The following is a 27544-nucleotide window of genomic DNA, read 5'->3' as shown; positions in this document are numbered from 1 at the left end:
CCCGACGGAGGGGGAGACCAGTTCAAGGGATGGGAGGAGTACATGAAGACCTCAACGGCGATGTAGAGTCACCAGAGTAGGAAACCCTAGGCGGGGCGCTCACAAGCGTTTGTTTTTTACTTGCCGCAAACTTACACTGCACATTCTGGATTAGAAGATTTGGGCCGGCGTAACACTAGCCATGACGGCCACACATGGTCAATTGGATTTCACGCACCTAAAAAAATCCCCTCAAAAAACCTCAAAAAAAAAGCAAGCAGAGTTGTTTCTCTCTCAAAAAAAGCAGAAATGTTGGGGAGCTTCAGCGAGTTCTGAATTACTATTTCCTTAATTAAATATTGCAATGTACATCTCACGAGGTTGGTAATACTCCCACCGTTCCAAATTACTTGTCATTGAAATTGATGTATCTAGAACTAAAATAGATCTAGATACATCCATACGTGCGACAAGTAATTCGGAACGGAGGGAGTACATAATACAACATGCCCCCTCTTGGTAGGGGTCAGCCCCTTGCATTCTCACAATGTCATCACAGGGCTTAGTAGTGAAATAACTTGACGGCCATTCAAATTTACTAACCAAACATAACAATATGCAAAAGACTTCAACATCTAAAGCCAGGAGCACAAACGTATTTTAACCTAGTATTGTCCATATGGCAGCTTGAACTGCACCTGCATCTCAACCCTCCAAGTGCCGCCCAGACAGAATCAGGTTTTGTGGAGTTGGTTGCAGTAATTCTGCCATCTACCAAGACATTTCTGCAAGCAAACAAATTTGTGTTGAGCCTGGCATCATGTTCCATACTCAGGTTCTCACATGTAAATAATTCTACTCTAACATATAAAAAGTTTCTAACTCGTAAAGATTCAGTTACATTTTTAAAGAGTTTGACTTTCTCATATGCACATGGCAGTTAGCAACAAATACATGCCAAAAGCAAATGAAACTGCTATATCAGTCATGTGTGGTGATGTTCAAAGGATGATATTCTCGATACAAGATGCATGCAATAGCAAAAGAGCATTGTTTTCTTCTACAGAACAGAAACACAAAAAAATTAATCACCACTAAGTTTAATTCCTTCTTCCTTGCCAACTATACAAGGCCAAAACAAAGTCGATTCCAATAGCATGCCACCTAGTATAAACCATGGCATGATGCTCACATAAGCTAGACACTGCTCAATGGTATTGCACCAACATAAACCAATGTGGAAATAATAAAAACAAACTTCTACTGCAGATGCATGGAAAAGCTGACGAAGTTATATCGATTTTTGCATGAGAACAGCACAATTAACTTGAAAATTGTGAAAATTATATAAAGAATTTACCAAAAGCTGAATCGTTTCAGCATTACTGAACAAAAACAATAGAGACACTGAACGAACAATATCAGCTTATTTATGCTGGTACAAGTCAACTTCTTTTGTTGACAATCATGTTCACATGTTTTTGGCTACATATAATCCCAGGCTTCAGGTTAATATTCAAGTCAAGTGAGAATTAGGCTCACAGACTAAAATCAGGAGCTATGGTATCTACTCCCTCCGTTCCTAAATATAAGCTTTTTTAGAGATTTCAATATGGACTACATACCGATGTACATGGACATATTTTAGAGTGTAGATTCACTCATTTTGCTCCATATGCAGTCCATATTAGAATCTCTAAAAAGCCTTATATTTAGGAACGGAAGGAGTAACTCATTGTGGAAATTATAAAAAAGGTTTATCCAATCAAAAGCTGAATTATTTCAGCCTGTTACTAGATAAAACCAACAATAGAAACATTTAGTGAACAAGAATAGAACTAAGTTATTGTGCCAGCACTCATTCTACTTCTATTGCTGACAATCATGTTCTCCTGTTTTTCGAACATATGATACCATCGGTGCCTCCACAGGTAATACTGAACTTTCAAGATAATCAAGTAATGTGGGCCTGACTTTGTATTAACACGCACATGAGAGGCTCGGAGAATAGAAAGCAGGAGCGTATGGTATCTAATTCATAGCCATATCTATAAATCTAATAACTAGCTAGTTCAGAAATTAATCAAATCCATACAACAGACATCTTATAGAAAACAAAACAAGAGAACATGCATTTTACCTGCTAATTGAGTAACCAATCAAAAAGATACACAGATAGCAAAAAGAAAAATGCAAATCACCAATTCAAACACATCTTAGAGATCTTGGCTGTTCACATTTTCAGATTCATCATCTTGTCCGTCATCGCGAGCGTCAACTTCAGTGTCTATAAGAGAAAGAAATCTATAAAAAATAAGCTGGATCAACAAGAAAGAAAATTAAATATGCAAACACAAACAGTTTAATTATCCTTTCAACGAAAGGTAAAGTAGATGAGATTATCTATTGTTGTTGGAAATAATATATGTGATGAAAGAGCATTATTATATCTGCAGAGGATGCTTAGCTTAGCAGGGTAAAGTCATCTAAAGATAGGTAAAACCGCTAGGCCTTTGTCTCAACCTTCTTGAACTCATTTGCCTCGGCAATGAGTATTTTGTAAACACGTGCAATGGCCACATAAGGGGCTTTGTCCTGCAACACAGATCCATCCATGTATGTATCATCAACAATAAATCAGCACGGCAAAAGTTACAGAAGATTAGAAGCTCGCTTACCGAATCGCTAAAGGATTTCCAGTTTTCAGCAGCTTTCCTTTTAATCTGAAAGTTTTCCACGAGAAACAAATTATCGATTCATCCACAAAACAATGGAAAGAAATCGGTAACGAGGCATTGAAGGATCGAACTGACAGCATCTACGGACGGCTTGTCATAGACGCCTTTGAAGTTGTCCATCCAGAAGTCGTTCCTTACAAAATAATGGTCAAATCAGCACCGTCCAGAAAAGCAAGAAACAGAACAACAATCTGAAAATGTGTGGAGGATCAAATCTCACTGGTAGGTGAACAGGGCGAACTGGGCGAGCTGTTCATCCAACGGCTTCTCCGTTGCAATGCTCATCACCGCCAACCCGCGTGTAACATCGGAAAGGTCATGGGTCTTGGGCTTCTCCGCACCATTGCTCTTCACCGCCAACCTGCGGGGAACATCGAAAAGGTCATGGGTCGGCGCACCAAAATTAACCTCTATTGCATCACACAAATCGATTGGATTCTTACTTGCCCTTGGCCTTCTTCCCCTTCTTGCACTTGGTCGAGGGCTTCCGCTCCTCCGCTCCATCGCTCTTTGCTGCCGACCTGCGTAGGAATCCAAGGTTATGGATCGACGCACCAAAACTAGGGATGTCTCTTGCATCACAGAAACAAGATTCAGATTTGATTCTTACTTGCTGTCGGCCTCGTACGTGGCGGCGGCGCCCGTGGATGCAGTCTGCTTGCAAGCAGTCATGTCTGAGCAACAGATGAGATCGGCGCCAGGGGAAGCCAGGAATCGAGCGCCCGAGTTGAGGGGTTCCGGGGAAAGGAATCGAGCGCCCGAGTTGAGGGGTTCCGGGGAAAAGGAAACGAGGGAGACCAGAGGCGAGCTGCAGCTAGGGCATCCAGAATCCAGAATCCAGAAATAAGAGTAGGATGTTCCTACAAGCTCTCTCAGAGCTCAGACACTCTCGGCCGTCGGATCGTACTGCTTGATGCATTTTTGGCCGTTGGATCCAGAGGTGGGAGGAGCTGGGCCGTCAGATCTGGGGCTGGCACTATAGAAATGAATAGTTACCGCCCTCTCCCGGTCTCTCTCACTCCACGGATTCGGCCTGATCTCGCTGACGTGTGGGGTCGCTCGCGTGTGGGCCGCGTTTGTCAGCGGTTGTGCCTGGAGATGCGCCCGGTGTACGTGCTTTGCTGTCAAAATATCATGCCACCGCCAGTAATTTCTCCACCCCGTCGAGGGCATTTGCGGGAATTCGCGTGTGTGGTTGTGCGTGGCGTCGTGTGGGTGGTTGCGCTTGGCATAGGAGTGAGGAGGGTCCTCGATTGGGTGAGAACCCTCGCCGATTCTCCCCGCCGCGCCCCTCTCCCCTTCTCCACCGCAGCCGCCACCGCCATGGTCCCGTCCTCCTCTCCTCCCCGTACATCTCTCAGCGCCGAGTTCGCTGCCTTAGCTGCTCTCCCCACTACCAGCACGCTGTCGATGGCCAACCGGGCCGCCGCACGCAGGAAGGAAGAGCAGCAGCAGCCGGGACGAGGGCGGGGATGGAGAACGCGGCGTCCATCTCACGAAGCCTCTGGCCATCCCTCACCCCTGATGCCGCCGTCCTTCCTCCTCCCCATCGGGGCCAGGCAGAGGAGGAGGAGCGTCGACCACGGGCATGAAGAGGAGGCGGCCGACATCACCGTGCGCCGCCCGGCCAAGGTCTTCTCCCGCTGCTCTGGGTCGCGCGCCGCCTCTGCCGCCGACAGGAGGGGGCTGCGGCAGCCGCCACACATTCCGGCGACCAGGAGCTCCCCGGCGTGGTTCCCTCGATGGAGGGATGCTTCCTCCGTCCACTGCCTGCTCCGTGCTGACGCCATCAGTAGCGGTGGCGGTCGGGCTGATGCGGACTCCGCACCACCACCGACGGTTTCGCCACGGACCGCATCGTCTCCGACCATGGCGAAAAGGCGCCCAGCGTTGTCTACAGCGGCACCCTCTTCGGCCCTGACCTAGGTGCGTGAGCCCACCGCCGTCCGCCTCGAGGTCGTGTTTCCCTCTCCCTCGAGTTCACCGCGTGTGTGACGGATTCTTTGCAGTCACCGGGATGCTCATCGCTCTCGTTGGATTCGGGCTCTACAAGTTTCGATTCCCAGGTGTAAGACCTTTTATGTTGTGCATACACAAATCTGCACTTCTGAATTTTGTCTAGCTGTAGTTGACAGCAGTGGGCATAACAATAGCATAACAGTATGGATATGCTATGTAGGTCGTGAAATGTATCAAAATCGGTCTTCCAGAGATCATACTGCTGGTAGCTCTTTCCCAGGTACATGCATCATCAGTCCTACCTAGCTGCTGTGTGACCTTTACTTCCAATTTCTGAAGCTTATGATCATTTTTTCCTGCAGTACATACCTCATCTGGTGCCTTTGCTGGGCACTGCCTTTGAGGGGTTCGCCGTCATAATGTCCGTCGCCGTCGTGTGGCTTTACGCGTTCTTCCTGACGGTTGGCGGGGCGTATAAGAATGCTGCTCCACCTGACCATCCCAATACTGCAGGAGGTTAGGACAAATTGTGTGATTCTCATATCTACCTGACCATCCCAATTATTTGCAGTGCTTGATTTTTATGAAAACTATTCTTTGCAGTGTGTATGTGTTGCGAGCAGTGATTGGTACAGCCAATGCATCACTACTGGAGTACTGGCCCTTTTAGTGTGAGTATGGCTGGATTATTTGCTTCTTTCATGATGAAGAAATGGCCATAGCCATGGGAGTTTCCTCTTGGCGATGATAGCCGGTGAGGTTTCTCCACGTACAGTACACTCTATTGACAGATATTGATTATGCATGTGTGGATATGAAATAGATGACCTGCTATGATTTTACTGCTTGTTTTTTTTCCTTTGCTTTTCTGGTGTCACGCCAATATGTCAAGGTGTTCATGTGAACAGCTCCCATGATGTGGGTAAAAGGGCAGTTTGATTGAATCATGCTTGGTTAAAAGAAGTTCAGAATCTGCATCTCTAACTCTCCATAGATGGTCAAGAAACCCATTCTTTGATGAATTTTTATTCACTTGCATGTGTTCCGACATTATTATTATGAACCTGTGACCAATATCTTTTTATGCTACTGTAGTGAGCATCATGCTAACTATTATGATGCTGTACTGAAGTGATAATCATGTGAGTGAATATATATTAGTTGGTTTAAGCATCAATGAGTATCATTTACCCCATAAATCTGCACATAATTTTCTGTGCTATTTGGTAGGTTTTTCTAATCGTATGTCATTTGATCCCAATATGATCTCTTACTTAGGTTGGTGTTGTATGGCTTGGTTGAGCTCAAGGTCAACGGAGACGGCAATTGTCAGGTCTATTTACATGATTTGATTTTCTGTTTACTTTTTGAGAGTACCATGTTTGGTATCCAGTACAAGCCTACTCGGCATATTACTTGCCTCTTTCCAAATCTCCATTTTAAATAGTTTCAAGCATCATCTGTTCAATATAGCGAACACCTGAACACTATAGATTTGTATGGCTACTTTTACCAGGTTCCTTCTTACAGTAATTTTAATTGCTAGATATATACATCTAGGAGAGCTGGTTGTATCTCTTTTTTCTGTTGTTATTGGAGAAGATGAAAAAAAATCCTGGTCAGATTCCCTTGTTCTCACATTAGCTTGCAAATAGAGTCATGGACTGGACAATAAACATTTCTCCTATTACAGTGTACAATATATGATTGATTTTTTTTCTTTGCACTATTTTACATAAGTGTGTTGTTGATGCCCTTTTTATTTGGTCTTGCAGCTATTTTGTGTTTCTGGTTCTATATATATACTGGTTGGATGTTGACAAACAATTCATCCATGCCTTCTTTTTCTATGGGTGTATGCTCGGCTCTTGATACTGAACCTTTTTGTCATTCATTTTCGGATCTGGTAAACAAGATCGTATTGTGTAGATTAACTGCGGTGAATTGCAGCCAGGGTTAGAAGCAATGGGTCATCCTCGAGCTCACGCCGCCCATCTAGACAGAAGAAGATGGGTGCTGCGGGCGGCGAGGCTGACGCGCCATCGTCCTGTCTTCTGTGAGGGGATCCATCGTGAGGAACCAGCGGACGCGATGCGGGTGCCCGATCCTTACTGTGGAATCACCTCTTCTTGTGGATGGTTGCTGAATAGCAGCAGTTCCATCTCCATCCCCAACGCATCCTTGCCTCATCTTGATCTGCAATGAACCAGAGGTACCAAGTCTCTCCTTACTCTTTCATGGAGAATCCATTTTTATTATCGCATGTTTGATGGTTTTCTCCTCTTAGCCCATAGAAAGAGATTTGATGTGATGATTGAGGTAGAAGGCTACCTTAACCTATGGATCAAAGGTGTGATGATGTACTTTATTATCTACAGCCACACATAACACCAACTGGTCTAGGTAGAGAAGTAGGGTAGATAATGTGCATAGCTCTTTTGTCGCGGCTAATATGTATATGATTGATTAATGGCCACATGAGAGATTACCAAAGAACAACGGTCTCTGTTACTTCATATACATGATCCTTCCAACAGCCCACAAGATGTCTGGGGAATAACAGGATAGAATCTGAGTATAAATGCTAATTTTATTCTAATATTTTATCAGCTATGTTTACTCAAACAGTCCAAGAATTAGATGAACAATTGCAATAAAGGATCTCCCCCTCTCTCTCCACTTTCAAATATATATAACCAACCCTTCCTCTTATTAATCATATATCGCATCATTAATGCGCTGTCCTAGCTTGTATCATTTGGGTTTATTTTTTATTTGCTTTGCACTCTACTTTATGTGTCTGGTTAAGTTAGCGAAGGTTGGGGTTTTGATTTCTAACGGAATGCAAATCTTATAATATCTGTAGATTGATCAAGAAAGACAAATTGTCTCATGCTTCAAGTACCAAGAAGATAATTTCTTGCAAGATAAGGAAAAATGGTAAGCTCCATTTGTATACCCATGCTTATTTTTCTAAGAAACGATGGTTGTGTATGTTATCATGTACTCCCTCCGTAAAAAAATAGCCATAGATTAGTTTTACTCCAAGGCTATGGTTTCATTGGTGAAAAAATGGTATTTTACTGAAAAAGCATGGTATTTTAGCCTGGAGTTCTAAACCCTACAAATAAGCGTGGTTATGGTTTGTTCGGTCAATCAATAGCGGAAAGTTTAGCGTGGAGCTCTACTTAGTAGAAAAATACAAAACTATTATTATTAATTGACGAAATCCCATATTCTGCTTGGTCTGTGCTTGGCTCATGTATATTGATTCTCTTGGGCTGCGCAGAGCAGGGGTGTTGTATCCGGGAGTCAAAGTTACTTGCTTTCTTCCTTACTTGTGCTTATCCAGCCCCAAGATACACTCACAGGCTGTTTGACCCTGTTTCAATTTGCCTTCTTGACCAAATTGATTGTTGTTTCCCCTCCTAATCTCCGTGGATAAGTAGACCCCTTACTGCTAAATTTAGTTGCCTTCGCTTGCCCTTTAAGGTGTTGTTTCCCTTGGCGAATGCAGTAGCTTCATTTAGTATGGTTTGGTTTCTTACAAAGGTGAACTTCACAAATCAGTTAAAATTGGTGATCGCTTCCGGAACATACGTATACACATTCACATTATAGGTTCATCTTTGACCCTTTTAAAGATAAAAATGCCATTTCCTTTTGAGAGTATCTTAAGACAACAGAATATCATTGTCTATTTTGATGAGAGAGAAATGATCTGATTGGACTATAGAAATCAGTGATAACAGGAGATAGTGAGATATCTCCTCTTCCTACTGCCTATGCTCCCTGCCTACTTCCTGACATGTGCTCCCTGCCTACTTCCTCTCAGGTCGACGCCACCGTGGCAGTGTTCTTTGGCACTCGGGTCAACATAGTAGGTATAAAATTACCCTCTCCTGCACTACCAAAATCCCCCCTCCATTATTCCTTGGCTTTCTTTGTTGGGTTAATTGTGAGTTAGTGTGTGATTTGATATATTATGGATTGTACAAGTGGATGCATTGGTTTGAGCGGGTAGCCGGTTTAGGTAGCCAAGAGCACTAACATACCTTCAAATTGGAAAATGTAATTTCGTTTCGTACGCAATGATCTATTATTTTAATTGTTTCAATCGTGTGACTCTACACATGTATCCTCAGAATTAGTGGAGCCTAAAAGAATATAGCGGCCGCTCGATCTGAGCTGCTCTATCTGATTGTATTTTAGTAAAACGCTGCAAATTTATAGACCATGTAAATTGATTGTTTGAGGAATGTGAGATTGTGCCCTTAATTTGTACATCCATGTTCTTGCACAGTTTCCAGATTTTGGTCTTTCATGCATGTGTTGTCGATTTTTCTAAAGCAAGATATATGTTTCTGCAGGTTTCTCCTTGTCATTGATAGCATCGGTTAACATAGGGGCAGCGGTCGCGGTCGCCCGAGGAGCACAGCCACACGGGGCTGGTCCTGCCGCCGCCAAAGAAGAGCGGAGGAGGTCGATACATGGTCGAGGAGGGGCACGGGCGAGGTTCATGCCGCACGGGGGCACGCGGCTCCAACGAGAGAAGGCTTCTCCTGTTCCCGTGCCGCCAGGCACCCCTCACCGCCGCCCTATACTTGTCCTCCGGTGAGCCCTTATCCTCTCTTTTTCCTCCCCCCAGCTCTCTTCTCGTATTAACTTCCCCTCCTCCTCTAATCTGTCAATTTTAGTATTCCTTTATGCTCATTTTTAGTTTCTTTCTTTTTGCTTTAGTTTGTTGTATGGGATCAATGGATACTTCTTAGCAAATGATCAATTGATTATTTTCTTATGACATACTCCCTCCACCCTGAATTACTTGTCACAAGAATGAATGCATCTAGATGTATATTAGTTCTAGGTACATTCATTTCTATGTGTTTTCGGAGGGAGTACTATTTTTTTACATGGAACTAAAAAGAACATTGGTTTTCTGAGAAAATAAGATTAGTGAACTCATATATTTTGTTTAAATCAAGTAAGGTAGCATACATGTAGCTTTACTTGCTATTTTTGCATCATGGATGCTGAAACATGATGCCATGTACATCAGTGTAAGTGTGTTGCCATGGCAAGCAGATGATGTGTGTCATGCTGAGAGCAACACAAGTAATGGTTGCGTTAGTGTTGCATATATATCACTGATTGTGTGTATCTACTGCTTGGTTGATTGAATAATTAGTGGCTCACTAATTAAACAAACTTGGATGCTAGAATGAATTTGTGGCTCCCTAATTAAACAACCTAGGATGAATCTTTCTACAATGGAGCTAATTAAACAAACGAGGATAATAAAATTAATTAGTGGTTCACTACTTAAACAAGCTAGGAGGCTAAAACTTGCTATAATGGATTGTTGAATTGCTACCTATATATGGCTCATGTCAATTGAGGATTGCATATATTCAAGCAGGTCGTCGGTGCTTTGTTGGTTGATGGATTTTGCTTATCTGCCGGCAGATCGCACCGAAGGCCGCCGCCATATAGGGGCTAATGAGGACATCGTGATGAGGTGAGCCTCCTTCTGCCAGTGCGGCTCCCCTTCGAGGTGCCGATTCGTCTTAGCCTCTCTCTCTCTCTCTCTCATTGATGCTCCTTCCATCTCCTGTCGTGCAGGTTGCCGCTTTGGCCATAGCAGAGGGGATCCGGCCGGCACATTGCGTCTCCCATAAACATGCCTAATTTTATATTCAAATGTAGCATTGATCTACTTGCCCCCTCCAAAAGGCCATATGTGTTGCTTTGTTTTACTTCTCTTTCATATCTAGTTATTTAGAAATTCTCTGGTAACCTTCTGGCACTAAAATATGATTAGGTATAATGTGAAGCATTTCCTTGACAGAGGTACCTATTGCTGGATCATTTATGTTGCTATATGTTGCAGGAATGTATCCATGAACTGGGAAACCTGTGAACTCTTTGATACGCCTTTTATGTGTTGCTTTTGGTCTTGATAGAGGTACTTGTGCCTCTTACATGCTCTTGTGTGCAATTTTTCAATTCTAAAATAGTACATTCAATTGAAGGCTAGAGAAGATTTAGTGGTTATATCATGAGTCACTACAAGCGCCTATTTATTGAAACATTTTCCCAGTTGTTTCACTACAAGCGCCTATTTATTGAATCATTTTCTTCAAACTTGCACCAGTAAATATTTGTAGCTCTTCGCGTTGTCTAATCAATATGTGTCTAATCAATATGTTCGTTTTGAATGCTTTGGTGAAACCTAAGCAGTAAACTCATGGCCACACTCTCAAATGGTGAAACCACTTCTTATGTAACCACCACTCTTGTTATTGAGGTTCCAAATGGTTTCGCCTATATTTTTTTATGTTGGTACTTATGTCAAGGTAATTAGATTGTGACCTCCATTTTGGTTCGGGTTAGGCTTTAATATTTTTGAGTCAATTATAGGTGTCGATTACATTGGTAAGATAGAAGCCAATTATGAAGTCTTTCTATTTAGATATGTAGATGTAGTCTTTTTGTTTGTGTATAAGATAATTGCTTTATCTATTTAGTCGATCCTTGTTGTTTTTGAAAATAGATAGTGTCCATGATGGATTTGAAGTTACTGTGATAATTGGTTCATCAATTTAGCTAATCCTTACTATTCAGTAAAAAAGTTGGTCCTTTTGATTCCCGGTACCAATTTGTTTGTCCTGTAGAGTGAGTACATGAAGGAAAATACTTACCAAAACCTTTATTTTGCTGGCATGTGATAATTTTTCTTGAAAGACCTATGCTATTTATCTGTTGATGCATGTGGCTTATGTTGTTTACTTGTCAGTAACCTCTATGGAGTATTTAGGCAATATGTTGCTTATAAGAATGTAATCAAATTATTAATTTGCTCCATTCTAGGGATGATGAAATTTGATCATTAACTTATTTCATTTCAGGGAGATACATTGACAGGAAGTGCTCACTCGCTAGAATTGTTTCTATCAGGGGCAGAATTATTGGTTAAACATGCACTATGTGAACATGAATAGGAACCTTTCATAATTATTCCCAAACATGCCACTGTGTCATCATTGGCCAGTGCGGGCATTGCTCTCTAGCAGATATATTGTTTAGTTCTTCTTGGTTTCAATTATGTTGGCCCTCCTTAAGATTGCTTCGGAATGTGAGGCTTTAAAGTTTCAACCCTGTGCAAGGCTCCAAAGCTTTACCAGTTTTCCACTTGCTTTCAAATGAATTTGTCATTGAAGAAACCATGAATTCTTTTGTTTTCTTTTTGACCTACACTTAACCTTTCATGGGAAGATAGTGTGTCATTTCCCCATTAGGGTTGGAGTACTTGATGTATGTGTTGTATTAGTGACGTGGTCGTAACAAGCAACCATAAATATTGTTTTTGATTTCCTTGGATGAAGACACTTTTATGTGACAACCATATGTTTACTAATACATAGTAGGGTTTTGGAAACTGGTGGTTACTTTTGTTTGTTGACAACCAATTACTGTGATTCCAGGACCTCTTAGATTATACAAGTCCCTATGTTTGTTTGGATTTATGAACCATGGGACTGGACTTTCATTCGATGCCACTAGCTTCTGTGATGTGATACGTCTTCAACGTATCTATAATTTTTGATTGTTCCATGCTATTATATTACCCGTTTAGGATGTTTATGGGCTTTACTTTACACATTTATATCATTTTTGGGACTAACCTACTAACCGGAGGCCTAGCCCGTATTGCTGTTTTTTTTTGCCTATTTCAGTGTTTCGAAGAAAAGGAATATCAAACGGAGTGAAACCTTCGGGAGCGTGATTTTTGGAACGAACGTGATCCACGGACTTGGAGTGCAAGTCAAGAAGCAGCCAAGGCGGCCACGAGGGTGGAGGGCGCGCCCACCCCTACTGCCCCCCTATCTCGTGGGCCCCTCGGGCGGCCACCGACCTACTTCTTCCTCCTATATATACCCATGTACCCCGAGAACATCAGAACAAGCCACGAAAACCTAATTCCACCGCCGCAACCTTCTGTATCCGTGAGATCCCATCTTGGAGCCTTCGCCGGCGCTCCGTCGGATGGGGAATCGACCACGGAGGGCTTCTACATCAACACCATAGCCCCTTCGATGAGTTGTGAGTAGTTTACCACAGACCTTCGAGTCCATAGTTATTAGCTAGATGGCTTCTTCTCTCTTTTTGGATCTCAATACCATGTTCTCCTCGATCTTCTTGGAGATCTGTTCGATGTAACTCTTTTTGCGGTGTGTTTGTCGAGATCCGATGAATTATGGGTTTATGATCAAGTTTATCTATGAGAAATATTTGAATCTCCTCTGAATTCTTTTATGTGTGATTGAGTTATCTTTGCAAGTCTCTTTGAATTATCAGTTTGGTTTGGCCTACTAGATTGATCTTTCTTGCAATGGGAGAAGTGCTTAGCTTTGGGTTCAATCTTGCGGTGTCCTTTCCCAGTGACAGCAGGGGCAGCAAGGCACATATTGTATTGTTGCCATCGAGGATAAAAATATGGGGTTTATATCATATTGCATGAGTTTATCCCTCTACATCATGTCATCTTTCTTAATGCGTTACTTTGTTCTTATGAACTTAATACTCTAGATGCATGCTGGATAGCGGTCGATTTGTGGAGTAATAGTAGTAGATGCAGGCAGGAGTCGGTCTACTTGTCACGGACGTGATGCCTATATACATGATCATGCCTAGATAATCTCATGATTATTCGCTTTTCTATCAATTGCTCGAAAGTAATTTGTTCACCCACCGTAATACTTATGCTATCTTGAGAGAAGACACTAGTGAAACCTATGGCCCCCGGGGTCTATCTTTTATCATATAAGCTTTAAATCTACTTTTATTTGCATCTTTACTTTTTGCATCTATATTATAAAATACCAAAATATATTTATCGTATCATACTATCTCTATCAGATCTCACTTTCGTAAGTGGCCGTGAAGGGATTGACAATCCCTTTATTGCGTTGGTTGCGAGTTCTTTGTTTGTTTGTGTAGGTGCGTGGGACTTTTGAGGAGCCTCCTACTGGATTGATACCTTGGTTCTCAAAAACTGAGGGAAATACTGTTGGGGAACGTAGTAATTTCAAAAAATTTCCTACGCACACGCAAGATCATGGTGATGCATAGCAACGAGAGGGGAGAGTGTTGTCTACGTACCCTCGTAGACCGAAGCGGAAGCGTTGACGCAACGTAGAGGAAGTAGTCGTACGTCTTCCCGGTCCAACCGATCGAAGCACCGTTACTCCGGCACCTCTGAGTTCTTGACACACGTACAACTCGATGACGCACCCGGGCTCCGATCCAGCAAAGCTTCGGGGAGGAGTTCCGTCAGCACGACGGCGTGGTGACGATCTTGATGTTCAACCGTCGCAGGGCTTCGCCTAAGCACCGTTACAATATGACCGAGGTGTAATATCGTGGAGGGGGGCACCGCACAAGGCTAAGGAACGATCACGAAGATCAACTTGTGTATCTATGGGGTGCCCATCCCCGCCAAGGGGGAGGCCCTGCGACGGTTGAAAGGGGGGAGGCCGGCCGGCCCCTTGGGGCGCGCCAAGGAGGAGGAATCCTCCTCCTAGTAGGAGTAGGACTCCTCCTTTCCTACTCCTACTAGGAGGGGGAAGGAAGGGGGAGACGGGGGAAGGAAAGGGGGGCGCCGCCCCCCTCCTAGTCCAATTCAGACCAGAGGGAGAGGGGGCGTGCGGCCCACCCTGGCTGCCCATCTCTCTTCCCACCAAGGCCCATGTGGCCCATTAACTCTCCCGGGGGGTTCCGGTAACCCCCCCGGCACTCCGGTTTTCTCCGAAATCACCCGGAACAATTCCGGTGTCCAAATATAGTCGTCCAATATATCGATCTTTATGTCTCGAGCATTTCGGGACTCCTCTTCATGTCCTTGATCACATCCGGAACTCCGAACAACCTTCGGTACATCAAAATACATAAACTCATAAAGAAACTGTCATCGTAACTTTAAGCGTGCGGACTCTACGGTTCGAGAACAATGTAGACATGACCGAGACACGTCTCCAGTCAATAACCAATAGCGGGACCTGGATGCCCATATTGGTTCCTACATATTCTACGAAGATCTTTATCGGTCAGACCGCATAACAACATACGTTGTTCCCTTTGTCATCGGTATGTTACTTGCCCGAGATTCGATCGTCGGTATCCAATACCTAGTTCAATCTCGTTACCGGCAAGTCTCTTTACTCGTTCCGTAATATATCATCTCGCAACTAACTCATTAGTTGCAATGCTTGCAAGGCTTAAGTGATGTGCATTACCGAGAGGGCCCAGAGATACCTCTCCGACATTCGGAGTGACAAATCCTAATCTCGAAATACGCCAACCCAACAAGTACCTTTGGAGACACCTGTAGAGCACATTTATAATCACCCAGTTACGTTGTGACATTTGGTAGCACACAAAGTGTTCCTCCGGTAAACGGGAGTTGCATAATCTCATAGTCATAGGAACATGTATAAGTCATGAAGAAAGCAATAGCAACATACTAAACGATCGGGTGCTAAGCTAACGGAATGGGTCATGTCAATCAGATCATTCAACTAATGATGTGATCCCGTTAATCAAATAACAACTCTTTGTCCATGGTTAGGAAACATAACCATCTTTGATTAACAAGCTAGTCAAGTAGAGGCATACTAGTGACAGTCTGTTTGTCTATATATTCACACATGTATTATGTTTCCGGTTAATACAATTCTAGCATGAATAATAAACATTTATCATGATATAAGGAAATAAATAATAAATTTATTATTGCCTCTAGGGCATATTTCCTTCAAATACTTATGCTACTATTGCTGCATCACCCTTTCCTCTTCAAGGAAAACCAATGCAAGCTCAAGACGTAGCAAGAAGGATTTCTGGCGCCATTGCCGGGGAGGTCTTCGCTCAAGTCAAGACATACCAAGTATCCATCACAAACTCATCTCCCTCGCATTTACATTATTTGCCATTTGCCTCTCGTTTTCCTCTCCCCCACTTCATCCTTGCCGTTATATTCGCCCTCTCTTTCCCAATCTCCTCTCTTTTTCGCTTGCCTTTTGCTGTTTGCTTGTGTGTGTGATTACTTGTTGTCATGGCGCAAGATAATACCAAATTGTGTGATTTCTCCAATACCAATAATAATTATTTCCTTAGTACTCTGATTGCTCCTCTTAATGATGTTGAGTCTTGTGAAATCAATACTGATTTGCTGAATCTTGTTATGAAAGATCAATTCACCGGCCTTCCTAGTGAAGATGCCGCTGCCCATCTAAACAACTTTGTTGATTTGTGTGATATGCAAAAGAAGAAAGATACGGATAATGATATTGTTAAATTGAAGTTATTTCTGTTTTCACTTAGAGATTGTGCTAAAGTTTGGTTTTCGTGTTTGCCTAAAAATAGTATTGATTCATGGAACAAGTGAAAACTCTAAGTATTTTCCTCCCGCTAAGATCATAACTCTTAGGAACGATATTATGAATTTTAAACAACTTAATCATGAGCATGTTGCCCAATCTTGGGAAAGAATGAAATTGATGATTCGCAATTGCCCTACTCATGGTTTGAATTTATGGATGATCATACAAAATTTTTATGCTGGATTGAATTTTGCTTCTGGAAATCTTTTAGATTCGGTCGCGGGAGGCAGTTTTATGGAAATCACTTTAGGAGATTCTACGAAATTTCTTGATAATCTTATGGCTAATTATTCGCAATGGAACACTGAAAGATCTACTAGTAAAAAAGTGCATGCTATAGAAGAAATTAATGTTTTGAGTGGAAAGATGGATGAACTTATGAAATTGTTTGCCACTAAGAGTGCTCCTATTGATCCCAATGATATGCCTTTGTCTACTTTGATTGAGAATAATAATGAATCTATGGATGTGAATTCTGTTGGTAGGAATAGTTTTGGAAACAATGCTTATAGAGGAAACTTTAATTCTAGACCGTTCCCTAGTAATTCCTCTAATAATTATGGAAATTCCTACAATAATTCTTATGGTAATTTTAGTGAGATGCCCTCTGATTTTGAGAATAGTGTTAAATAATTTATGATCTCTCAAAAGAATTTTAATGCCTTGCTTGAAGAAAAATTGCTCAAAGTTGATGATTTGGCTAGGAACGTTGATAGACTTTCGTTTGATGTTGATTCTCTGAAACTTAGATCTACTCCTCCTAAGCATGATAGCAATGAGTCTCTCAAAGCTATGAATTTTCCATTGATGAGTGCAAGGAAAGAACCGCTAGATTGCGTGCTAAGAAAGATTGCTTTGTAAAGGCGTGTTCTTCTAATTTCCATGAAAATAATGATGAAGATCTTAAAGTTACTGATCTATCCCATATTAGATCTTTGTTTTGCAAATGAATCTTAATAATGATGGGACTGGAGATGAGTCAACTTTAGTTAAAAGGCGTCCCAATAATTCGGAGTTTTTAGATCTTGATGCTAAATTTGGTAAAAGTGGGATTGGAGAGGTCAAGACTTTAAATAGCATTGAACCCACTATCTTAGATTTCAAGGAATTTGATTATGATAATTGTTCTTTAGAAGGTTGTACTTCCTTGTTGCAATCCGTTGTGAATTCTCCTCATGCTTATAGTCAAAATAAAGCTTTTACCAAACATATTATTGATGCCTTGATGCCATCTTTTGATGAAAAACTTAATTTGGAAGTTTCTATACCTAGAAAACTTAATGATGAGTGGGAACCTACTATAAAGATTAAAATTAAAGATCATGAGTGTTTTGCTTTATGTGATTTGGGTGCTAGTGTTTCCACGATTCCGAAAACTTTATGTGATATTCTAGGTTTCCATGATCTTGATGATTGCTCTTTAAATTCGCACCATGCGGATTCCACCATTAAAAAGCCAATGGGAAGGATCAATGATGTTCTCATTGTTGCAAATAGAAATTTGGTGCCCGTAGATTTTATCGTTCTTGATATAGATTGCAATCTTTCTTACACTATTATTCTTGGTAGACCTTTCCTTAGAATGATTGGCGCGATTATTGATATGAAGGAAGTGAATATTAGATTCCAATTTCCATTAAGGAAAGGCATGGAGCACTTTCCAAGAAAGAGAGTTAAATTACCTTATGAATCTATCATGCGGGCTACTTATGAATTGGGTGCCAAAGATGGCACTACTTAGATCTATCCTCGCTTTTATGCCTAGCTAGGGGCGTTAAACGATAACGCTAGTTGGGAGGCAACCCAATTTTATTTGTGTTTTTGTTTTTGTTTAGTAATAAATTTTGCTTCTACCTTCTGTTTAGATGTGTTTTTATGTTTTAATCAGTGTTTGTGCCAAGTAGAACCTATAGGATAACCTATGGTGATAGTTAATTTGATTCTGCTGAAAAACAAAAACTTTGCATGCACAAAATTAGTTTTGTTAAATCACAGAAACGTGATTTTGCGTTTATTATTTTTGCTGTAGATCAATAGATAAATTTCCTAGGACTTCCTATTTTGGTAGGATTTTTAGAGTTCCATAAGTATTTGAGGGTTACAGATTGCTACAGACTGTTCTGTTTTTGACAGATTCTGTTTTTCGTGTGTTGTTTGCTTATTTTGATGCATCTATGGCTTGTATTAAGTGGTATGAACCATAGAGAACTTGGAACACAGTAGGTTTAACACCAAAATAAATAAAGAATGAGTTCATTATAGTAACTTATGTGGTGGTTTTGTTTTCTTTCACTAACGGAGCTTATGAGATTTCCTGTTGAGTTTTGTGTTGTGAAGTTTTCAAGTTTTGGGTAAAGATTTGGTGGATTATGGAATAAGGAGTGGCAAAAGCCTAAGCTTGGGGATGCCCATGGCACCCCAAGATATTGAAGAATAGCCAAAAGCCTAAGCTTGGGGATGCCCCGGGAAGGCATCCCCTCTTTCATCTTCGTTTATTGGTAACTTTACTTGGAGCTATATTTTTATTCGCCACATGATATGTGTTTTGCTTGGAGCGTCTTGTATGATATTAGTATTTGATTTTTAGTTTACCACAATCATCCTTTCTGCACACACCTTTTGGGAAGAATCCCAATTGATTGGAATTTATTAGAATACTCTATGTGCTTCACTTATATCTTTTGAGCTAGATAATTTTTGCTCTAGTGCTTCACTTATATCTTTTAGAGCACGTCGGTGGCTTAATTTTGTAGAAATTGTTAGTATCTCATGCTTCACTTATATTATTTTCAGAGTCTCTTAGAACAACATGGTATTTGCTATGGTTATAAAATTGGTCCTAGAATGGTAGGCATCCAAGTTGGGTATAATCAAAACTATCATAGAAAGTGAATTGGATGCTATGATCAATTTGATGCTTGATAATTGTTTTGAGATATGGAGGTAGTGATATTAAAGTCATGCTAGTTGGGTGATTATGAATTTAAAGAATGCTTGTGTTGAAGTTTGTGATTCCCGTAGCATGCATGTATGGTGAACCGCTTTGTGATGAAGTTGGAGCACAATTTTATTTATTGATTGTCTTCCTTATGAGTGGCGGTCGGGGACGAGCGATGGTCTTTTCCTACCAATCTATCCCCCTAGGAGCATGCGCGTAATACTTTGTTTTTGATGACTTGTAGATTTTTGCAATAAGTATATGAGTTCTTTTGACTAATGTTGAGTCCATGGATTATACGCACTCTCACCCTTCCACCATTGCTAGCCTCTCTTGTGCCGTGCAACTTTCGCCGGTACCATACACCCACCATATACCTTCCTCAAAACAGCCACCATACCTACCTATTATGGCATTTCCATAGCCATTCCGAGATATATTGCCATGCAACTTTCCACCGTTCCGTTTATATGACACGCATCATCATTGTCATATTGCTCTTTGCATGATCATGTAGTTGACATCGTATTTGTGGCAAGGCCACCTTCATAAATTTCATACATGTCGCTCTTGATTCATTGCATATCCCGATACACCGCCGGAGGCATTCATATAGAGTCATATCTTGTTCTAAGTATTGTGTTGTAATCTTGAGTTGTAAGTAAATAAAAGTGTGATGATCTTCATTATTAGAGCATTGTCCCAGTGAGGAAAGGATGATGGAGACTATGATTCCCCCACAAGTTGGGATGAGACTTCGGACTAAAAAAAAGACAAAAAAAGAAAGGCCAAAAAAAGAAAGGCCAAAGAAAAAAAGGAAAAAAAGAAAATAAAAAAATGAGAGAAGAAGAGAGAAGGGACAATGCTACTATCCTTTTTACCACACTTGTGCTTCAAAGTAGCACCATGATCTTCATGATAGAGATTCTCCTATGTTGTCACTTTCATATACTAGTGGGATTTTTTCATTATAGAACTTGGCTTGTATATTCCAATGATGGGATTCCTCAAAATGCCCTAGGTCTTCGTGAGCAAGCGAGTTGGATGCACACCCACTTAGTTTCTTTTGTTGAGCTTTCATACATTTATAGCTCTAGCGCATCTGTTGCATGGCAATCCCTACTCACTTACATTGATATCTATTAATGGGCATCTCCATACCCGTTGATACACGTAGTTGATGTGAGACTATCTTCTCCCTTTTTGTCTTCTCCACAACCACCATTCTCTTCCACATATAGTGCTATGTCCATGGCTCACGCTCATGTATTGCGTGAAAGTTGAAAAAGTTTGAGATTACTAAAGTATGAAACAATTGCTTGGCTTGTCATCGGGGTTGTGCAAGATTAAATACTTTGTTTGATGAAGATAGAGCAACAACCAGACTATATGATTTTGTAGGGATAACTTTCTTTAGCCATGTTATTTTGAGAAGACATGATTGCTTTGATTAGTATGCTTGAACTATTACTATTTCTTATGTCAATATGAACTTTTATTTTGAATCATTTGGATCTGAACATTCATGCCATAATAAAGAAAATTACATTGAGAAATATGCTAGGTAGCATTCCACATCAAAAATTCTGTTTTTATCATTTACCTACTCGAGGACGAGCAGGAATTAAGCTTGGGGATGCTTGATACGTCTCCAACATATCTATAATTTTTCACTGTACCATGCTATTATATTACCCATTTTGGATGTTTATGGGCTTTACTTTACACATGTATATCATTTTTGGGACTAACCTACTAACCGGAGGCCCGACCCGTATTGCTGTTTTTTTGCCTATTTCAGTCTTTCGAAAAAAAGGAATATCAAACGGAGTCCAAACAGAGTGAAACCTTCGGGAGCGTGATTTTTGGAACGAACGTGATTCAGAGGACTTGGAGTGCAAGTCAAGAAGCAGCCGAGGCGGCCACGAGGGTGGAGGGCGCGCCCACCTCTACTGGGCGCCCCCTATCTCGTGGGCCCCTCGGGCGGCCATTGACCTACTTCTTCCTCCTATATATACCCACGTACCCCGAGAACATCAGAACAAGCCACAAAAACCTAATTCCACCGCCGCAACCTTCTGTATCCGCGAGATCCCATCTTGGAGCCTTAGTCGGCGCTCCGCCGGATGGGGAATCGACCATGGAGGGCTTCTACATCAACACCATAGCCCCTCCGATGAGTTGTGAGTAGTTTACCACAGACCTTCGGGTCCATAGTAATTAGCTAGATGGCTTCTTCTCTCTTTTTGGATCTCAATACCATGTTCTCCTCGATCTTCTTGGAGATCTATTTGATGTAACTCTTTTTGCGATGTGTTTGTCGAGATCCGATGAATTGTGGATTTATGATCAAGTTTATCTATGAGAAATATTTGAATCTCCTTTAAATTCTTTTATGTGTGATTGAGTTATCTTTGCAAGTCTCTTCGAATTATCAGTTTGGTTTGGCCTACTAGATTGATCTTTCTTGCAATGGGAGAAGTGCTTAGCTTTGGGTTCAATCTTGCGGTGTCCTTTCCCAGTGACAGCAGGGGCAGCAAGGCACATATTGTATTGTTGCCATCGAGGATAAAAATATGGGGTTTATATCATATTGCATGAATTTATCCCTCTACATCATTTCATCTTTCTTAATGCGTTACTCTGTTCTTATGAACTTAATACTCTAGATGCATGCTGGATAGCAGTCGATGTGTGAAGTAATTGTAGTAGATGCAGGCAGGAGTCGGTCTACTTGTCACAGACGTGATGCCTATATACATGATCATGCCTAGATAATCTCATAATTATTCGCTTTTCTATCAATTGCTCGACAGTAATTTGTTCACCCACCGTAATACTTATGCTATCTTGAGAGAAGCCACTAGTGAAACCTATGGCCCCCGGGTCTATCTTTTATCATATAAGCTTTCAATCTACTTTTATTTGCATCTTTATTTTTCCAATCTATATTATAAAATATCAAGAATATATTTATCTTATCATACTATCTCTATCAGATCTCACTTTCTCAAGTGGCCGTGAAGCGATTGACAACCCATTTATTGCATTGGTTGCGAGTTCTTTGTTTGTTTGTGTAGGTGCGTGGGACTTTTGAGGAGCCTCCTACTGAATTGATACATTGGTTCTCAAAAACTGAGGGAAATACTTACGCTACTATTGTTGCATCACCCTTTCCTTTCAAGGAAAACCAACGCAAGCTCAAGACGTAGCATGATGCACCGTGTAAACTACCGTGTGATCTCCCTCTTCTTTTGTGAATGCGTCCCCTTTGGCACATCTATCCATCCTTTTATACTTGATATGTACCGTGTATGAACAATTGTATCCTTTAATTTACCATGTATATGAACATTGCATCCTAAAATGTGTTCTGTTGTCGTTCTGTTGGCTATGGAGATGTGTTGTACTATAGTTTTGTTTTCCATCTATGATGTCTTGCTCCTATTACATGTGAATGTTTCTTCTTTCCTTTATTCTATTATATCCTGTTAAACCCTGGCTTTCTACTAACTTGACCATTACTTGCTTCGCCACATCGTTGGGACAGGCACCCTTGCGCCAAGGCGCGATGCCGATCTAGTAAAAGAGATAGGGCCAAGCGCCTCTTTGTCCTTAGGTCAGGCAACTACGGGGCCAAATACAGCCAAGGCCTTATGGCTCTCTCTGTCAGGAAAAAGTAAACAAATTGCGGCCCGTTTTGACCTTCAGAGGCCTTATTACAATCTTGACAAAACTTTAGCACACAGATGTACGTGTGGGCTGCTGGGCTGTAAATTTGGGACATCAGATTGTGCGTGTGGGCTGCTGCAGGTGAGGCTGCCAGATTGGGCATCGTGTTTTTTGCATCTCGAAAACCTCTTTGTCGTTCCAACGTGTAAAAAAGCTACTTTGACGTTGTAAAAGAATTATACACACCGAGGTTGGAGATGCTCTTATCTCTGTTTTTATTTTTTCCCGCCTTACTTCAATTGGTTTTTCCTGCGCCTGCGTCTGCTTATGTTATATAGAGTACTATATACACGACGGAGATCATTTTTTGTGAAAAGGAGGATTACCCTTGCCTCTGTGTCTGGGAGATGCGTGCAATCATTTTATTAATTATTCACAAAGACCTGATAAAGTAGTACATCAGATAGTTTGAAGTCGCCATCTTAGCAACAACTGTCACTACTCCTATCCACTTGATGAAAGGGTGCCGATAGTCTGAGCCTAATACCAAACAGACATCGCACCAAAGACTAACATCTAAAGCCGGAGGCCCCCAACCGAGTCACATACTGGGTTTGGGGTACAAACCGGTCCGACGCACTCTCATGTGTGATCGCCGCCGTCTTCCACCAATTCATCTTCAGAGCAGAAACTAACGCACCGACCTTGCCAGACCTCCTTGCTATCGACGCTACCATGACGCCAGACATCATCCTTCTCCTGCGCTAGTCGATCTCCGCGCATTGAACGCAGAGTATTCGCTGCGCCACGCCTCCAAGATCATCCGCCATCATATCTGAGCCGGAAGGCGAACCTGTATATATATGGCGAAGGGAAGGGGAGACCAATCCTTATTCAACACCCTTTCCTCGATGGTCGGAAGAAGACGACGATGGCAGCGCTCGCCGCTCGCAAACATGCTCCGGTTGCCTTGGCTCGGCTTTACCCTTGTCAATGTCTTCCATGAACCAAGCATCTTGGGCGCGATGATACAGTAGCTCTTGCTTGGCCTTTCTCTCCCTTCCGTTCGGCCAAGCAAGAATTTGATGGTGCTCCTGCTCGAGTGGTTCTAGCTTGGTGTCACCATCGCCCTCTCCCTCTCCCTCCTTGGGCCAAGCAAGAAGGCGTTGATGCTCGAGTGGCTCTTGCTCGGCCTTGGCCTCGACTTCGGCATTGCCATTGGTCTGTTGAGCAAGAACAAGAAGGCGTTGATGGCAGCCCGGCTCCGCCAGATGCTTGGATGCGCTGCGCTAATCAGGATAGCTCCTTGGCCGGACCTCCCACCAGAGTTGTTGGGCCATGTGCTTTTGTGCATGCCGTCGCGCGCCGACCGCGTTTGCATCTGCACCGTTTGCTGCTCGTGGCGCTTTGGTGCGCCGCTGCCCCCGCTGCTCCCCTGGTTCGTCCTATGCGAGGGCAACTTCCTCAGCCTCCCCGACGGTGCAGTCCATCGCATGCCTGTCCCTGACTATGACGACGTCCGCTACCACATGTCCACCGGGAGCATGCTTTTCTTGGTGGACCACGATGGCAGGTGCTTCCTCATGAGCCCTTCCTCCGGGAAGATAATCCCTCTACAAATCAACCTGGGTCACCTGGAGCTCGGGTCTCACGAGGACATCCGCAAGGTGGTGGTGTCGGACGATCTGCACATTGTAGTCGTTCTAACCACAAGCAAGACGAACTCCAAGAACATCACCATTTATGCTCTTGGGCCGCAAGGGGCCACAGCCATGGAGTGGGCACCACCCGTAAACAGCCTGGCCTTGGACATTGCACACTATGTTCGAATACGAATCCAACTATATAATCTTTGGCGACATGCATTCATATTTTATTAGTTAAATCATACTTATAAACCAGGACGAGGGTATAGTATGTGATTAAATCACAAATGTTTTTTATTAACCGTATGTGTACGTGGCCTTCGTCCTCCTCTCGCACGTCTTGTCACCCCGCTGCCGCAGACGGCTTACAGCGCAAGCTTGCGCAGCACGCAGGGGCGTTCTTTTGGCCAAACGGTGGCGCCAATGAATCATTGGTGAGCCCGTTCCCGCGAAACCTTGCAGGTTCCCATGCAAGCTTCCCGCCCGACTCGGTGAAATCCCCCAAAATCCCAATGCTTACCGGCCTGCTATATAAACCCTCACGGCCGGCGTGTCCTGCGTCGCATTTTCCCCTCCCTCCCTGTAGCTTATCTCGTCTGCTTCTCCCACAATCGCCAATGGCACCAGTCTGTCGTCATCGCTCAACCACTCCACCGTCATCAAAGGACAGCTCCAGCTGGTAGGCTACACCGCAGCAACGGCGCAGTCCCCAGCATAGTGTAGTGCACATGGCATCCCTATTGGGTGTGCGCGGAACACCCACACACGCACCACCGCCGCTGCCCGTTGGCAGATATTGCCGGTTGCCGTTGCCACCACACCACCGTCAAAATACAGGGCCATCTCCTGCTCCACCGCCGTGGCCCGAAGGCGGGAGGTGGCCGTCGTGGCCGCCACCCCATTGCCGGCCATCGTGGCCATCACCCGCTCCGCCACCGCGGCCCGAAGGCGGGAGGTGGTGGTCCTGGCCGCCACCCCATCGTCGTCCGCCGTGGCCGCCAGCCCACGGTCGACTGCCGGGGTCATCACCCGCTCTGCCATGGCCGCCCGAAGGCATGAGGCAGAGGTGGATGCCCGCACGTGCGTCAGCGACCTTGCGTGCTACACTGAGTTCCTGCGAGAGGAGGAGGAGCACCTCGTGAGCACGCAAAGAGCCTTACCGCCGCCATGGCCGCAACACACGCCGCCTCAGAGGCGAGGAATCAGGAGATCTATGAGGAGAACCACCGCTTCGAGAGGGGTCTTCTGGAGTGGCAGAGGGCGTTCGAGGTGAGCGTCGCTGAAGCTGCAGCAGCGGCAGGCACCGTATTGCAGTTGTCCAGCTCGTCGGTAGGCTCGTCCTCCTCTGCCTCTTACTGAGCGTGATCGGCAGAGGAGAGGCAGCCGAAAGTAGTACAAAGCCCCTCCGTAGTAGTAGCAGTATTTAGGGGCTATTTTGTTCAGTTCATCTGACTGTAGATGTGGTGGAACTGTACAACGTACTTAAAATTAGCTAGTATATATAGTTGAACTAGCTATTTCAGTACGTGGTTGGCAAAAATTGGGGAAACGTTTGGTTGGTTCAGCTGTCGAGTTGAACTGTTTGTATACATTAAGAACGACTGCTTAATCTATGAATGAAATATATGCTTAATTATTGAATTTTAGTTGCAAAAATAAGATACTGCTAGTGATTTTTATCTTCATATTTTGACAAATCCAGTGTTACAAGGATTGACAAATGGCAATGTTACTAGATCAACAAATGTCAATCTTTCCAGTTTGACAAATGACAACATACCCAATATGACAGATGCAAATCTTACCAAATTGTTTGTAAGTGGTTGCACACGAGTCATCCAAAAGAACCGTTTGCGTTGAAGAGATGCACAAATCGTGCTCTCACTTTGCATACGGTGTTCTATCCAAAACATTTGTGATCAAGAGCTGCAAAAATCCTGCTCGACACCTTTTCCCTTGGCTTCCGGGGAAGCTCCCAGTTTGCATACGGGTGTTCTAACTAAAACGTTTGCGATGATTGTTTTATATTTAAAAACCATTGACTTTTTTCAAAAGAAAATCGTTTGATAAGTCTGTACAGTCCGCTCAAACCATATCTTCCATTCAGTTATACTGCGAATTTATATTCATATGATCGAGATACAGTATTAAACCCAAGGAAAAAAAACTATTTCCGGCGGCGGTGGAGGCGGCGTGCCGTGCCGTCATTGTCGTTGTCGTCCTCCAGGATGCTCGTTAATGTTCGACGGTGGCGTCCCATGCCGCTGAGGGGGGCGTGCGCATGAGAGGAAGGTGGGTGACCATGGAAGTCAAAGGGCTCGCTTCGCAGTGAGCCTGCGCAGCGTACAGCTCGCAAGCTTCCCGACGAGTCTGCGCACTCAAGGACATCTTGCACGCCTCTCGGTCAGCCTGCGCACCGGACTGCGCTCGCACGCCTCCCGTTCAGTCAAGGTCAAGCAGCTGTCCGCACGGCACCTTGATACGTCTCTAACGTATCTATAATTTTTGATTGTTCCATGCTATTATATTACCCGTTTTGGATGTTCATGGGCTTTACTTTACACTTTTATATCATTTTTGGGACTAACATATTAACCGGAGGCCCAACCCATATTGTTGTTTTCTTGCCTATTTCAGTGTTTCGAAGAAAAGGAATATCAAACTGAGTCCAAACGGAATGAAACCTTCGGGAGAGTTATTTTTGGAACGGAAGCAATCCAGGGGACTTGGAATGCACGTAAGGGAAGCTTCGAGGTGGACACGAGGCAGGGAGGCGCACCCTCCTCCCCTGGGCGTGCCCCCCACCCTCGTGGGCCCCTTGTGGCTCCCCTGACCAACTTCTTTCGCATATATATGTCCATATACCCTAAAAACATCGGGGAGCACAATAGATCGCGAGTTCCGCCGCAGCAAGCCTCTGTAGCCACCAAAAACCACTCGGGATCCTGTTCCAGCACCGTGCCGGAGGGGGGGAGGGATCCCTCACCGGTGGCCATCTTCATCGTCCCGGCGCTTTCCATGACAAGGAGGGAGTAGTTCACCTTCGGGGCTGAGGGTATGTACCAGTAGCTATGTGTTTGATCTCTCGCTCTCTCTCTCTCGTGTTCTTGAGGTGATACGGTCTTGATGTATCACGAGCTTTGCTATTATAGTTGGATCTTATGATGTTTC

At 43.3% G+C, this 27544-nt stretch overlaps 1 protein-coding gene and 1 long non-coding RNA gene across 10 annotated transcripts; one reads left to right on the top strand and one right to left on the bottom strand.

Annotated features, from left to right (window-relative positions):
* Positions 1 to 300: 300 nt before the first annotated feature.
* On the bottom strand, positions 301 to 3548 carry LOC119364629 (DNA-binding protein MNB1B-like). Of its 3 annotated transcripts, none has more exons than XR_005175013.1 (8): positions 3328 to 3548; positions 3161 to 3238; positions 2938 to 3078; positions 2793 to 2850; positions 2658 to 2702; positions 2503 to 2574; positions 2120 to 2266; positions 301 to 764 (listed from the first exon to the last, which is right to left on the bottom strand). XR_005175013.1 is itself a non-coding variant. In XM_037630117.1 (8 exons), exons 1-7 carry the CDS (start codon positions 3387 to 3389, stop codon positions 2213 to 2215), a joined length of 510 nt encoding a protein of 169 aa, XP_037486014.1. In that variant the 5' UTR covers positions 3390 to 3547; the 3' UTR covers positions 301 to 764; positions 2181 to 2212. The 3 variants fall into 3 exon arrangements, 2 of the variants coding, with proteins under 2 accessions (XP_037486014.1, XP_037486013.1); XM_037630117.1 differs by having other exon boundaries at positions 2181 to 2266; positions 3328 to 3547; XM_037630116.1 differs by having other exon boundaries at positions 2195 to 2266; positions 3328 to 3547.
* A 425-nt stretch (positions 3549 to 3973) lies between these two features.
* LOC119364627 lies at positions 3974 to 12315 on the top strand. Of its 7 annotated transcripts, XR_005175011.1 has the most exons (13): positions 3974 to 4643; positions 4727 to 4956; positions 5039 to 5192; positions 5280 to 5430; positions 5772 to 5818; positions 5955 to 6009; positions 6627 to 6888; positions 7543 to 7616; positions 8512 to 8560; positions 9047 to 9290; positions 10096 to 10194; positions 10299 to 10641; positions 11585 to 12315. It is a non-coding gene; the product is annotated as an uncharacterized LOC119364627 (long non-coding RNA). The 7 variants fall into 7 exon arrangements; XR_005175008.1 differs by lacking the exon at positions 5772 to 5818 and having other exon boundaries at positions 4727 to 4783; positions 4897 to 4956; positions 5955 to 6888; XR_005175007.1 differs by lacking the exon at positions 5772 to 5818.
* Positions 12316 to 27544: the final 15229 nt, after the last annotated feature.

This window comes from Triticum dicoccoides, chromosome 2B, assembly GCF_002162155.2.
Source record: "Triticum dicoccoides isolate Atlit2015 ecotype Zavitan chromosome 2B, WEW_v2.0, whole genome shotgun sequence".
NCBI classification, from domain to species: Eukaryota; Viridiplantae; Streptophyta; class Magnoliopsida; order Poales; family Poaceae; genus Triticum; species Triticum dicoccoides.
Note: the sequence above shows the minus strand (reverse complement) of the source record. Positions and strands in the feature narration are given on the sequence as shown.